At 38.2% G+C, this 15,306-nt stretch overlaps 1 protein-coding gene and 1 non-coding gene across 3 annotated transcripts in view; both read right to left on the bottom strand.

Moving 5' to 3' along the window:
- Positions 1-15,306, bottom strand: part of KHDC4 (KH domain containing 4, pre-mRNA splicing factor) — a 19,168-nt gene continuing 3,862 nt past the window's right edge. The window contains exons 3-14 of one of the 2 annotated variants that reach the window (XM_020991563.2): positions 14,514-14,642; positions 13,885-13,964; positions 11,851-11,903; positions 11,420-11,583; positions 9,559-9,770; positions 8,448-8,508; positions 6,968-7,025; positions 6,474-6,727; positions 4,018-4,179; positions 3,017-3,129; positions 2,179-2,270; positions 1-1,353 (exon numbers count right to left, since the gene is read on the bottom strand). In XM_020991563.2, coding sequence (XP_020847222.1) covers positions 1,154-1,353; positions 2,179-2,270; positions 3,017-3,129; positions 4,018-4,179; positions 6,474-6,727; positions 6,968-7,025; positions 8,448-8,508; positions 9,559-9,770; positions 11,420-11,583; positions 11,851-11,903; positions 13,885-13,964; positions 14,514-14,642 — 1,578 coding nt within the window. In that variant the 3' untranslated portion in view covers positions 1-1,153. Of the gene's footprint in view, positions 1,354-2,176; positions 2,271-3,016; positions 3,130-4,017; positions 4,180-6,473; positions 6,728-6,967; positions 7,026-8,447; positions 8,509-9,558; positions 9,771-11,419; positions 11,584-11,850; positions 11,904-13,884; positions 13,965-14,513; positions 14,643-15,306 lie in introns of those variants that run through there. The other variant, XM_020991564.2, reaches the window with a different exon arrangement.
- LOC144458106 (small Cajal body-specific RNA 4) lies at positions 10,177-10,305 on the bottom strand. Its single transcript, XR_013487658.1, has one exon.

The following is a 15,306-nucleotide window of genomic DNA, read 5'->3' on the forward strand; positions in this document are numbered from 1 at the left end:
TGCAGAATATTTATATTTATTTATAATGAAATTATGGTTCTAAATATTTACAACATATAGGAAACCAGAGAAATTTATACAAAGCCAGCCTGCAAAGTGTTCAAGTGTGCAAAAACGACAGTCCCAGTATCTCAAACACTAACTCCTGCTCTGCAGGCCAGCACTGACGTTCTCAGTGGATTCACATATCAATATTCTCAATACAAAAAAAAGTTCTTTTGGCAGGACCTTTGTAATGCCAAGAAAAAAGTAACTAGTTGCATTTTCAGTCACTCTAAATGATTCACCAGCCTAGTCAGAGCAGTCAAGTCTCTCTACTACAGCTGCAACCAGTTCTGTGGAGACATATAATTTCCATGATGATGAGCTATGCAGTTGGGAAAAGAACCTGGTAGACTGGGAGTAGTAAGAGAACAACTTCAGATGCTCTGACCTGCTCATAGTCAGGGAGTTTCATCTGGACCAGCTGAAGAGAGGGAAAGTTTAGAGGGATGAAATAAAGTTGTAATGACTGTCTCAAGACATAAATATGCTGAAAGTGCTGGGTATGTAGATAATCCCAATAAAGATGAGGAAATAACTTCAACTTTCCACCCAGGAACTGGTTAGATCCAAGATTCTCAAATGAGAAAACAGCATTTTTCAAAACAAAAGTAATCCAACAACGGAATATGGAAAAGGGTCTCTTAGAAGAATTAAATATTAAAAGATACAATGCAAGTTCTCAAAATCATGTCCCCATTAATGCTAAGATTTTGGCTGCCACTGCTTTTAATCATCCATGAACTGCTGGGAAATACAAATAGTATTTGTATCATGTCAGAGCTGGGGTCTTACATTTGTAAATAACATGGGAGCCAGACCACAAGCAACACTTTGCTCCTTTTATCAAGCAAGCACATTTCATCTTCTCTCAAGACATCCTCTCTCCCCTGAAATAAGCCTGTGATTCTAAACATCTTTTAACGAATGGTATGCTGTTGCAGAAATAACATTTTTAAAAGAATGGAACTCCTCTGAAAGGGGCCACAGCACCTCTAACTTCTGGAAATGTTAAAGATGGCTTCCCCCAGCTCCACAGTCTGTTATGTGATACACATGCATTATTGCTAGAGAAGAGTCACTGATGATCAAAGATCTGCTCTGTTGTCTTCTATGGGGCCATCCAGAAAGGCATTTGTTGTTTAGCTCGATGCTGTGATGAAGGGTACTGATATCCCAAACTCCAGCCCTGTGGGAAAGTACTTGCATTTTTATGGCCTCCATGCTCCTCCTCTTCATCAGATGAATCCCCAGCATAAGCTACCAGCCCAAATCCCTTTTCCGTGGTTTTCATCTTCTTAGCTGGATAATCTAGAATAGAGAAAGGCAACCCCAACCCCCATCCCCACCAAGAAAAAAGATAATACCATAAAATTGTTAATAAAAAAAGATGTTAATTGTAAGTGGTTAGTTGGACACCATTTTGAGGTCACAGGGTCAATGGTCACCCAAAACCGTTGAAGATCACACGAAAACAGCACCAGCATCAGCAAATGTGAATCCACCAGAACCATGTAAGAAAAGAGAAAGAAAAAGAAACACAAAAAAGAAAAAAAAAGGGAAAGTTAGCAAGTGAGTTTGTAAGGACTGACATTTCACCTTTTAAAGAGTTAAAAGAAAGAAGTTAAGTATAAAAGAAATGTATTTGCCTCTGTTTATTTTTAATAAGGCCACAGTATGAAAAGGTACCACATCCTATGGACCTTCTAAAGTCCAGAGCAACTGTTCTGGGATGAGAGGCAAGATTCTCAGATTGAGCAATGGCTCAATGTTAGATCTATAAGGAGCTAGCATTATCTTCACTAGTTCTGAGAAAGTTAACTCTTGGTGTCTAAACAGCATGCAATGCTACTTTTGAATTTTGAAATTTGCTACTTAATTTAAAAATTCAATTAGTAGCCTTTTTGGTGAGTTTTAAATATGGAAGCTGATACTATGTGCCATGTAAACTGACAATATTCACTAGAATCTTCCTTGACATACTAGTTAAAAGATAAAAGGTTAGGTTTCTACAGGCTATGTGTTTGAACATAAAGAAAAGCAGTTTATTATTCAGGATCACCCAAGTGAACAACAGATAAGAAAGCTAAAAGCTATAGCCCAGACTAAAGAGGCTCCCACCTACACCATACTCACCATGGCTGCCTGATAAGGCCCCAGACCCATTTCTCTCATCAGATTCAGTTTTTATTCCAGTCACTGGGAAAGCTGGTGGAGGCATCAACTGCCTGTTAAAAGACAAGAGATTTAGAACCAGCATGGCTAAGGGCAACAATCGTTCACTTAGGGCTTCATTCTAAAGCAAGTCCAATCAATCCTTGAGTATTCAGGAGGCAAGTAAAGAGAAGAAAATAAAAAGTCTACAAATAGTCCCTTAAACTCACTCTGACCATTAGTTTCAAGCTCCTATCCAAAAATCTTTTAAAAAGAAAAAAAAAATCAAAAAACTCCAAAGCTATTAACAAGTAACAAATTTGGCTTAATTTCTCCTCACTCAACTCTTATCCATTCTCAGTACACTGGCCAAAATTCAGGCAACAAGAAGTAAAAGGAGACCTATGTAACTTGGCAGTAGGTAGGGACCAAAATTAAAATAGGCTAAACTTCTTCGGCCACAGATAGGTTAGACTAGAGACAGACTGAAGATGGTTGGTTACCGAGAGTCATGTCACAACCAAACAGTACAATGCACAGCTGCAACCCTATATTTTTCATAAGTTATGTTGTATATGCCTGAGTAAAAGGAAGAGGCTTGGATAACCATGCCCTCAAAAAGTTATAGTTGATTGCACCTCCTTCTTTATATGGGCTCTAGAGAAGAAAATGTTTTCCATTTATTGCATCCATTATAACAGATAGAAGCTTGTTTGACTCATATTCATTTCAATCTCATAACACTGGTATCTGTAGCAATTACTCCAACATTATCTCTTAGGTCATGTTAACCACCCACTGGACAATTCATCCAACTTACCTGTCCCTCTCTCTCTCCTTGCCTGAGGAACTTGCCGGCTTCGATCCTGCACTCTCGATCTCACTCTGACTGGAGAAGCCTGTACCTAAATTAGTCATATGAATGGGTCCATGCTATGAGCAGAAAAATACAGCGGCATTAGCAAATCTACAACTGCTGTATTAGTTTAGCTCCTTAATGTAACTGTCACGTGCCCCATCTTTCAGGTAAACTGTAACTAGTCTGAACTACACAGGTTCCTTGAGATTTGACCAACTATTAACTACCCTCAATATAGGAATTTCAACTTCTTTTCCTTAAACATAGGATGTTTTCCCTTACTAAGGGATTCAAATGATGTGACTTGCTCTTTCCAAGACTGGCCACAACTTAACTGAACAGCACAAGTACAGTCATATGATATGAAAAGTTACTAATTTTTGCATAATACATTAATGTGGGCCAAACTCAAACATGATTCTTGTCTTGGAAGTGATCAAGACCCTTTTATTGGATGGGGGAAAGGCTACCCCATATTCCATGCTAACATTTCTGGCAGCTTTCCTATTTGACATCTGGGGCAAAATCTTGAACTGCAAGCCAAGCTCCAACAACAAAAAACCCTAAACAAATGTGTAGACTACTAGATCTTGGTGGTGCCTCTAGTGGGATGAGAACCATCATGAAACTTCTATAACAACAGAACCTTATGTACCTAGATAGAAAATACAGCCTTCTACTGAATTCCTTCCAGATTCTAGTTAAAGGGGTCTTGTGCTTTAGTGGGATACCTGGTAAATATATCACTGCACCCTTTTTTGACTTAAAAAACAAAGTGCAGCCCTGGGGTTGCACATTAACTCCCCAAGAATAAAATCACAAATGGCTCAACTAAATTACAGGTGCATCAAATATCATCAAGAAGACTGATGATGTAGATTTGGATTTGTGTCTCTTTAGAGGGAGAGTAAGGTTAAGAAGGTAAGTTGCCGAGAAAAGTAAGACTGGATATTTTATTTGACCTGGTATCCCAGAAGTCCAGATTCTCGTTCATCTGGTAGCTCCTCTGTGAACCGCCTCTTCTGCCCCTGAGGCTGGGCTGGGAGTGGGGGCTGAGGCTGGGGACTAGTAGGCAAGGCAGTTTTGACAGGGGCAGCAGGAAGAAAAGGACCACTCATCGGACTCTGGGGGCCAGAACAAACCAAAAGGGGAAAATGAGAGAAAATGAGAATACAAAACTTGTGAAAAGGTAAACAGTGAGAATAATATACTTTTATGAGATACTCTGATTACAAACTTTCATCTTCTCCTAGATATCAGTAAAATTACTGTAGTATTAACAAAATATAGTAATATTATCTACCTCCCTTCTTCCTAGGGCTTTTGAAGATAATCTAAATATAGACTTTGAACTTCTGGGAAGAAAGACCTGTTACAAATTCAATGTGTCATTACTGCTCTTATTAAAAGGCAAACATACTCATTAAAATCATACCCATCCTTTATAAACAAAAACAGTCCAGAGGGATTCAAACAATATTTTCATTTAAAGACACTTATCAAGCATGATAGCTCTTTCAGTCAACAACCACCAGCAATGTATGCTGCACAAAGAAAATTACATTTCCTATTTCCAGTCACTAAAAAATAGTTCTTCTGACACTGTTTTTCTTCTATTATTTTAAGACGCCATTATGGGTACAAAAAATTCTGGATCAAAGTTGGGAAATAGTTGTCCTTACATAAAAAGTAGAATTTAAAACCTGCATTGGGAAATAAATACACACAATGAAATTTTATGGAATCCTAAAAATTAAGGATGGTACCTAATTCACTGCAGAAACATGACCATCTATTCTTTACTTTTAAGTCTAGGGAAGTTTCTTTAACATTTGGTTATACATTTCAGTAACAGAAGCAAGGCATTTCGTAAGTCTCTTAAGCCATTCTTGTGGAAAAGATGGAGACACAGGCGCTAGCTGATAATATAATTTGGCAGATTCAAAACTGACTAAATGATTGGACTCAAAGAGCAATCACTAATGCTCAATGTCAACTTAGAAGGTGGTAGTTCTCCAATGGAGTCAGCCACAGATCTGTTTTGCCAAGTGCTGCTGAATATTTTTTGTTGATGACTTGGATAAAGTTGTAGACAGCATGCTTATCAATCTCCAGATAACACAAAGCTGGAAGGGATAGATAATGCATTGAACGATTCAGGTACCAGCTAAAAATTTGATGTTCAAGAAACTTTTCCTGATCCCCCTTAATCTCAGTGTCTTCTCTTTAAAATACCTCTAATTTATCCTATCTCCATCTTGTTTGTATATTATCTCCCCCATTAGACTGTAAGCTCCTTGAGAGTAAGGACCATTGTTCTTATTTTTTGGATTTGCCTTTTTTTATATCTCTAGGGCTTAGCACAGTGCCTGGAACACAGTAGGAGCTTAAAAAATGTTTGCTGACTTGACTTTCATCCAAAAATGAAAGTTAGAATTCAGAAATATCTAAACAGGTTAAAATATCTGGCCTAATAAAATAAGATGGCATGCAATAGGGATGTGTCAAGTCTTACACTTGGGTTCAAAGAATAAACTTCACAAGTACAAGATGGAGGAGGTATGGCTAGATAGCAGTTCGTCAGAAATAGATCAGAGGGGGAGCTAAAGGGACTGCAAACTCAATGAGTCAACAGTCTGATTATAGCAGGCAAGAAAGCTAATGCATCTTAGGCTGCATTCAGAGAGGTGGCATTTTCAGAAAGAAAGTGGTGTTCATCCCATCTACTCTGTTCTGGTCAGATCACATCTGCAGTATTATGTTCAGTTACAGGCATTAGAATTTAGGAAGAACATCGTTAGCTGGAAAACATCCAGAGGAAGCCAACCAGAATGGTGGAGAGCCTGAGTCCAAACTAGATGAGAATTAGTTGGAGAAATTAGGAACATTTAATATGTATCACAGAAGATTTGTGGGGGACATGAGAGCTATCTTCAGCTACCCAAAGGGCTGTTAGATGGGACAAGAGACTTACTCTGCCTGGCCACACAGACAAAAACTGAGATAGAGGTTGCCAGGGCAAATTCAGGCCTTTCCAACTAAAGCTGTGGCTAAGATCTCTTTTTCTGAACTTTGTAAATCTGCACATATGAAAACCTGAATCTGGCATGGTTGGGGGAGTTAAGAAAATGGACGGTCCAGAGGGAAAAAAAAAAAGCTTTTCATGGTAGGAGTGGGATGAGATGAGCTGGCCCTTTTCACCACAGAGAAGATCTCTTGAGGAGTGGGGATTTGTTTGTTTTTTTGCTTTTTAGAATGACAAAGTGATTCAGTGGCAGAGGGAGCAGGATGAAGATATCTGATGTCTTTATATTACAGGTTTTCTTTTTCAATGAGTAAAATAAATTTTTCTTTCCTTAACCTTTATGTTCCCTCCCCTCCAAAATCATACCATCTCATATACGCTTTAGCATCCTACCTGTCCAGTGCTAGCTGGAGGCTGCACTTGTGAAATCGGGTATTGTGTTGGCACAGGTGGGACTCCAGTAGGTAACGTTGGCAAGACTCCAGGTGCCAATGAAACAGCTGGTGGCACTATGCCTGGTACTCCATAGGGAGGCTGAACTGGCTGCTGAGGAGGGGGAACAACAGGGTAACCAGACTGATAGCCATTGGATGGATAATATGGTGGTTGAGGAGGGACACTATTTATAGCAGAGGGTTGTGTATAGCCTGAGGGGGAAGAAAAAAAGTGTTTATTATCAGCTGCAGCAGAAGGAGACAATCAAGTTGAGTTACACTTTTTACCTAACAGGAAAGGAAAAAAAATGAAGCAAAATCTTTTTCCAAATTACAAATAAGTGTGAGGTAATGTTACTTGGGTGTTTAGGGCACTCTACACCTAGCCTTGGTTCCTATGACCTATATATAAGCATTGCTTACAATAAAGAGATTCATAATCCCAGAACATACCTGGTAAAGGTACGGCAGTGTTAATCTGATTCACAAATCTAGAGTATTCTGCATGAACCTGAAAAAGGAAAAAGAACAAATTAGCAAGTGAATATGCTTGGATTCAAAAACCTAGCTGAAATTTTCGGTAGGTCTGATGAAGACATTTCTTTCAGGCCAATGCCTGTTTAAGCAATTCTAGAACTTCTAATTCTCAAAGAGAACTTGGAGATTTTGGAGCTCCTGTGAGAATTAAATTTCGAATGACACAATAAACTAAACTTAATAACTAAATTTAACATTTTTACATGGGGGTCTAATCTCAATTTTGACAAGATGAATGAAAAGGCATTTGATGAATATTTACCATGTGCCAAAAACTGAGCTATGCACTTGGGATACAAACAGAAAAACCAAGAACTAACACTCTAAATGGGAGATAAAACATATAAGGAGAGCTCAGCTATCTCGAAGGCCAGTGCCTACAGGCCTAAAAGATAGAAAAGAAGCCTATAAATCATAAGATCAGCTCTATGAAGCAATAGACTTCTTCTTCTTGGCCTAAAACACCAATCTACACAGCTACCTAACATACACTCCACCAGACAGCAATCAGGCAATTTCAAAGTTGTTAATTCTAACACAATAATCAACATTTCTTGATATTTTCATCATAAATATCACCATTTTCTTCTTGTCCCCATTCATCCCTTAGCTCACATACACACACCTGCAAATGTCCAGGACAATAACAAGAAACCAGGAGAGTCTAGAATAAAGACTAGAAAACTATCAGGCACGAGGGCCATCCACAAACCCCAACACTGGGGCTCAATTTAGCATCTCAGCCTTTTAGGTTCTCAAGAAATAGCTATATAATTAACTTTGATCACCCACACTGCCTGCCTGATTGAACACATCAACAGGATGGCTTGTCCAAACAGCAACTAGCTCCACAGTCACTCATTTTATTTAAAATGTACTCTAAGATCTACCTAGTTTAGCACTGGCAAATATTCACATGTTTGCACCCCTGAACTCCCACACCTTCTAGGCAGTAAGAGAGCATAGGCTCTCTAGGGTTAAAAAACCTAAGGTTAAAAACAGGCAACCTGGGGCAGCTAGGTGGCACAATGGGTAAAGCTCCAGTCTTGGAGTCAAGAGGACCGAGTTTAAATGTGGCCTCAGACACTTGACACTTACTAGCCGTGTGACCCTAAGCACGCCACTTAACCCCGACTGCCTCACCAAAAAGCAAAACAAAACAACCAGACAACCAAAATGTCTCACAAAATGAACAAAAAATGATGAAACTAATGCAGTGGTGACTTTCAAATTACAAAATGAAATGGGAGGTCAGATATATAAACTGCAATCCAGAACTTGGTGATTCTGGCCTCCCCAACATCCAAGTGGCAGGGTGAAAAACGCATCCAAATCAGGCCTCGAAAGCAGCAAAAATTGCTTTTGCAAAAGTGATAAATGAGACAACACAACTCACTGTTTGTAGGAGATTCTCACAGAGCTTCTTGGCAGCAGCAAGGCCTTCTGGTTTGGGATGACTACAGAGAAACAAGGGCAAGGAATTCAGTGGGGGAGAAAAATAATCTAGCACACTGCTTTGATTTCCAGTCAGTCTACTTTCCACAATCTAATCCAAATTCTCATGGTAGCTCAAACTCTAGGCCTGAAAATAATCTAACATAGAAACATATATTTGGAGTACATTCAGTACTGAGGCCATAAACATTTTTTACTAGTTTTCCTGACATAGATGCCCCCTCCCATAGATCTCACACAGCCAAACTAAGGGGAAAAAATACATGCCAGGCTCATCCAATTTTCCAAAAAAAAAAAAAAAAATAATAATTAAAAACAATCACAGGTTCAAGAACTTGTTATAATTATGTGTAACATCTCGTTTCTTTTACAGCAGGTGTTCTTAACCTTTTTTTGAGTCATGGATTCCTTTGGCAATTTGATGAAGCCTATAGATCCCTTCTCATATACTTTTAAATGCATACTGAAACAGTTATGAAAATATTTTTTAAAAGTTCACAGATACCAGATTAAGAAAACTTTCTTTTAGAATTACAAACTGCAAAACTGACCATTGGAATTGGAAAGGATATTACACCCCGCTTAAAAAATAGCTTACATTTCTATGAAGTTCAACAGTTTACAAAGCACTTTTCTTACCATCTTATTAAGGTTTACAAGTTTTAATCATTATTATTATTCTAATTTTACAAATGAGGTTTCATGAGGCACAGATAGGTTAAGAGACTAGAACTCAGATCAACTGATATTAAAAATAACATTTTTCCAAAACAAATCTCTCCTCCTCCTAAAAGCAGAATCGCACTAAAACTAACTCAGAAAAAGCAGGATATCCCTTGGCCTTAAAGGCTTCCAGAGAAAATTCTAAAACTTCCTCTAATCATATTTAAAACGTTATGTTTAACAGATTATTTTTAGTGTTTTAGCTAAATACTGCATAATTTAGGCCTATTTTCTTTTGCTCAGTCTGCATCACTCCCTAAATGCTTTGAATAATAGCTAAGGATCTATCCCCTACCCCCCTCACCCTCCCTAACCCTATCCAACCATACCTAATGTAAATATACATTGGTTCAAAAGCTTCTCGACCTGAAGCTGGCTCTATGCAGCCTGAGCCTTTGCCCCGTAGGAAGACTTTGGCGCCAGTTTCAATTTGAATGTGTTGCAAGTACGAGCAGCTGGGGCCTTCCACCTTCTCCTTGACATTAAACGTGGGTACAGCATGTTCCAGACCCACAAATAATTTATCTTGAACATAATGCAGCTGTAGACAGAACAGAATCACATCTCAGCTCAAAATGAACACACAGGTAAATCTTACTCCTTAAGAAAACATGTATGAAAGATACACTTAATTCTCTCAATAATAAACACTATATATAACAGCAGGACACTCAAAACCCCCAGGTCCTCGCCCACAATACAAATACTTTACAAAGTTCCTGATTTACATCAAAACCCCACCATATTACTCACCATTGCCTACTAAGTACTTTATACTCAATACCAAGGAATCTAGTAAATAGGATGCTTGCTGAAGTGAGACAGACTTAAAAGGCCAGGAGGGAGCACTGCTCAGAGGGATGGCTTCCTTCATCCTTTCATAATAATAAATATGTTGTATATATGAAATTATTATAGAGAAGCCCTTCCTATGAAGAGATGGAATATAATGTTGGGTAGTACAGTCAGCCCTCTACTATTCTCGAAGTGGGACTGCTCTCTCCAACCCTTTTTTGTAGGAGGATTGTATCAGCGGAGTCTAGCTTCATCAGACTCAGCCTTCTTAGTCCTCCAGTGGAAACCAAGTTCAGAAGTAATCCAAATCATCGAGTCATGCATGTTAATAATGATTTTTTAACCTCATTTTTTTTAAACCTTCAGGTGAAGGCATAAAGTACCATTAAAAAATATACTGATGACTAGTATAAAAACAAAATCATTTCCCCTAAAATCCACCCCCCTTTAGATCACCTCCTATAACACGAAAAACATTTAAGCAAAAACAACAGACATAAGCAACAGACAGTCTATATGACGTTCTAAAGCTACAGTCCCTCACATCTCTAATGTATGCTTCATAATCAGTTTTCTGAGATCAGTCATTAGAATTAGCCAGAATTCAACTGTTTTAGTGTTTTCATTCATACTATTGTGGTCTTTTTCTATCAGGTCATACAAATTTTCCCATGTTTCTCTGAATTCCTCATACTCAGTATTTTTTTTTTTTTGGCTAGGCAATGGGGTTAAGTGACTTGCCCAGGGTCACACAGCTAGTAAGTGTTATGTGTCTGAGTCCGGATCTGAACTCAGGTCCTCCTGAATCCAGGGCCGGTGCTCTATCCACTAGACCACCTAGCTGCCCCTCTCAGTATTTCTTATAAAGCGATAGTACGTCAAAATTTGCTGATCCATTTCCCAACTGATGGGCACCTATTTTTGTTTCTGTTATCTGGTTTCTTTGAGGTATAACTAACCAGTAGTGGAATTCCTGGGTTAAGGGTTATTAGTAGTTTAGTAACTTCCCAAAATTCCAAATTACTTTGTAGAACAGTTGTACCAGTTCAAAATTCCATTAACATTATATTTTTATATCTGTCTTCCCACAGACTGGTCCTACATTGAGTACTTTGGTCTTCTGACACCTTTGCTAATTTGCTGTAAGGTGAAACCTTAGAATTGTTTCAATGTGCATTTCTCTTATTTGTTTGGAACAAATTTCCATATAGTTGTTTGAATTTCTTTTGAAAACAGTTTTTCATCTGCCCCTACTCCATCTCCCAATCCACTTAGATCTTGAGGATCTCAACTCTTAAACAAAAATACCTTGAAATTAAACTCAAATATTTGTGTACCTGCAATGTTCAAGGCACTATGTTGCTGGCCAAAAGATGGTCAAGGTACATTACATACCCCTGACTGGAAGGGAGGCTTCTGACCAATAGCTGGTGACAGTTGGGCAACAGGAGCAGGCTGGTGATAGACAGTGACTGTTGCTCCATTGAAAGTTGGACTGGTCCCCGTGGCAGCCTTCACAACTCCATTAGTGATGATTTCTTTGATTCGATTCACAGCTCCTAAAAGGGGCATAGAAAGTAAATCTCCTAACAAGAGATCTCCCAAAATACATTAAGTCCAACTCTCAACAACCCAAGGACAGATAATGCATTTTATGCATTGTCCAAATCTGTGGCTTTCTCCAAGCATTTATGTATTTGGAAGGTGACTGAATGAAATTAGTCAATTTATCTCCTTGTTACACAGCCCCAAAAAGTCAACTTGTGCTTCAAACACAGTACAAGAAGTATCTGCCATTTTGAATGTAAAGCAAAACCATCACTTACTGTCCACTAACTCCCGAGTCTGGCCCTGAACATGAAGATATAATGGACGGTCTCTGGAAAAGTGAACATAAAGCATATCTTTCAAACTAAAGGGAACATATGTCAATGTTCTAATTTTAAATGTGTTTAAAATTTTGAATGGAAAATTAAACACAAACGGAGGTGTCAAAGCTAGGCAATTTACTTCTACTTCTGATGCAAAAGGATACTCAAATTAAGAAAGAACATTCTTAAGGATCTAAGTTTACATTTTGAGTATTAATTTTCAAAAACAAACTTAAGTTTAGTCCCTCTCCTCTGTATTAGTCCCTGATGGAAAGAGTTCAAGACTTACACCACATATTTCACAAATGGTGACTACAACGGTATTTGCAGGACAGTTTTTAAGGATAGTGCACTAAAATACCAGACAAGTACTAATCTGAACCATCTAGTCAAAGACTTGTTGGTTTTCATTTTTTTTTTAAGGCAATAGGGGTTAAATGACTTGCCCAGCTAGTAAGTGTCTGATTCTGGATTTGAACTCAGGTCCTTCTGACTCTAGGGCTGGTGCTCTATCCACAGCACTACCCAGCTGCCTCTAATTTTCATTCATTCATTTTTTGGGGGAGGGGAGTAGGGCTGGGTGGGCTAGGCAATGGGGTTAAGTGACTTGCCCAGGGTCACACAGCTAGTAAAAGTCAAATGTCCGAGGTCAGATTTGAACTCAGGTCCTCCTGACTCCAGTGCCGGTGTCCTATCCACTTTGCCACCTAGCTGCCCCAATTTTCATTCATTTTTGAAAGTTTCTCTTTAACTTAAAAAAAAAACACTTCAATTTTGCTTTGTTTCTGGTTCACATATAGAAGGTAAACAAAAGTTGATTAAAAAAAAGTCAAGAGTTTGACAATTTCAACAAGTGACAACAGTAAGAGAAACTTATTTTGGTACTTATTTTTAGGAGAGCTAGGCAAAGCATTGATTAGATGCTTCCTTGAAATGCTATTTTGGTACATTAGAACCCCTCTCCTCAATAGGGACATAAAAGACAGGAGAAGAATCACAGCATTATACACTAAGAGAACATAATCACAGAAATGTGATTTATTAACCATCACTACCAAAATCAACAGTACAATGCATGTTTCTACAAATGGTCCAACCAATAAAGGTTTCCAGTAACCTAGCCAATCTCTAAAATCCTTAAGAAAAGTGACTGAAGGGAAAAAAAAAGCTGTACAAAGCCCTATTATGAAGCTGTAATAGTCCTGACTTAATAAGGCATATGAGTTGTTCTTCCAGGAATGGTTATACTTTTCCTACATCCATCCACATTTCATCTGGAATTTGCTGCTAATCAACCATGATTTCACTAGGTCTACTTGGCAATAAGGGTGCACCGTAGCTGTGACTTCATTAGTACTATGTGCTAACCAAGATATGTAAGAATAGATTGTGTGGCAAACACATGTTAAGTGTAAGTCAAATAGGATTTGGGTCTCAAAACTATAATTAACTTTAGTTTAACCATGATAAAAGTTGGCAGTGATCTGGCTAATTAATAATAAAATAAACCCCATATTAGCAGGTAGTCCAAAAACCATCTCTATTTGTAAGAGATTTTTGTTTTTATTTCAATTTTCATCTCCTAATTATGTTTTGTCCAGGCCAATATTTTTAAATGTTTGCAATCCCCAAGGAAAAATCAACTGACAGCTGGAAGAGGAAGGTCAAATGTGATTAAGTAGCAGGTAGAAGACACTGTGGGATTAAAATTTTACTACAAATTCTCCACAATCCATATCTGACATGTAGACAGTCAATAACCAACTATATTGCATAAATCCTACCTGAGATACTCAGGACACAAATGTTACACAACACCTTGGAATACGCAAATGGGCTTTTAAAGCAGTCATTATAACAAGCTCCTAAGTAAGAAATGAGAGCATCTTTAAAGCATCCCAATAAAACGGACCAGCAGACCCAAAGAACAGTCAGTTAAAGACTCCCACTCTAACACCCTGAACCAAGGAAGAAAATATTAATCTGTACCCAGGTCCCACTTTGGCTTTCTCCTCGGCTGTCATGAACCTCCCTCGAGTGGAGACTGCAGCCCCACTCAGTCGGCTGATCTAAAAAGAACAAAGAAGCACAATGAACAAAATGACATGTTCATTAATAACAGAGGCTGCAAATTGCACGTGATTTTCCCTCCAAGAGCCAGGAAACCAAGACAAAGTTGACAGTTATGAATGAGTAAACTATCACTTCATGTTTCAATTCTGCAAAATTGACATTTAACTGTGTCTCCATTATCTAGATGCTTCACCTGTATGTGGATCACAAATCAGGAGCCAAAGAGCCCATAATTATTGCCTTAAAGCTCCACCCCGGTAAAATGTCAATTATCTCAAGTGCAAATAGGGTCTCTCCCCTGATTTAAGAAGTTCCATTTCCCTGACTTCATTACCTTTTGCATTCTCACAATGCTGCTGAGTTCTAAACTTCAAATGTATACTTTTCTTAACATACACTGAGTCTTGACTTTGGAGACCAGAATAATAATCCCTTAGCTAGACAGCAAATGTCTAGATCTTTTCATGTGTTTTAAAAAGTCTTTTCTTTTCTAAAATGCCTCTATGTACTACCATTCCAAAAGCAGAGATCAATTCCATACACACCTCATCCTGAGTCTGTCCTCGTGTCAATAAGTTCCTGCATGTAAGGGGGACATCATTGATTTCCACTTCAGCTACCACCAAGTCATCTTTGCTTTTACTGCTAACCAGGCCTTTGCCTGGGACCTGAAGCTACAAACAGAGAAAGAAATCAGAACAAAAGCAGACAGAATAATAAAATCATAATTCATTGGCCTCTCCTTGTTCCCCAAACCTTTTTCCTATTCCTCCATCTCTAAGTCACCTCATTCAATTAAAATGACCAAATATTTATTAAGTACCTACTATGTCTAAGGCAGTGGGGACACAAAGTAAAAAAAAAAACCCACTGCCACCCTCAAAGAATTTGTCCATACACGTGAGTTTTCCTTGAACAAAGTAGAAAAATGGATTACTGGAGATAAAAGAGATCTTGGATATCATCTAGCCTAACCCCTTCATTTTACAGATAGGGAAACACAGTAATGTGAAGTAATTTGCTCAAGGTAAAATGGTTAACGAAATATAGTGTAAAAAGTTCTGGAACTAGATACAGCACTCTGCCTCTAATGTAGCTACGTAACCATGGGCATGTCACTTAGCCTCTTTAGGCCACAGTTTTCTTATCTGTTATAAAAAAAACACATACAGTTGTTATATCTACTACCTTAAAATGGTGCTGTGAGGATATGAGGTATGTAAAATGATTTATTTACCTTAATTAAAATGTCAGTTATTATTTGTGGCAAAGCAGTGACTACATCTTTGATCTCTTGACATGGTTTTTATATTACACATGCTTCCCACAGAAAACCAA

The sequence above is a fragment of the Phascolarctos cinereus genome, unplaced genomic scaffold (genome assembly GCF_003287225.1).
Source record: "Phascolarctos cinereus isolate Bilbo 61053 unplaced genomic scaffold, phaCin_HiC Scaffold_5;HRSCAF=322, whole genome shotgun sequence".
Taxonomy (NCBI): Eukaryota; Metazoa; Chordata; class Mammalia; order Diprotodontia; family Phascolarctidae; genus Phascolarctos; species Phascolarctos cinereus.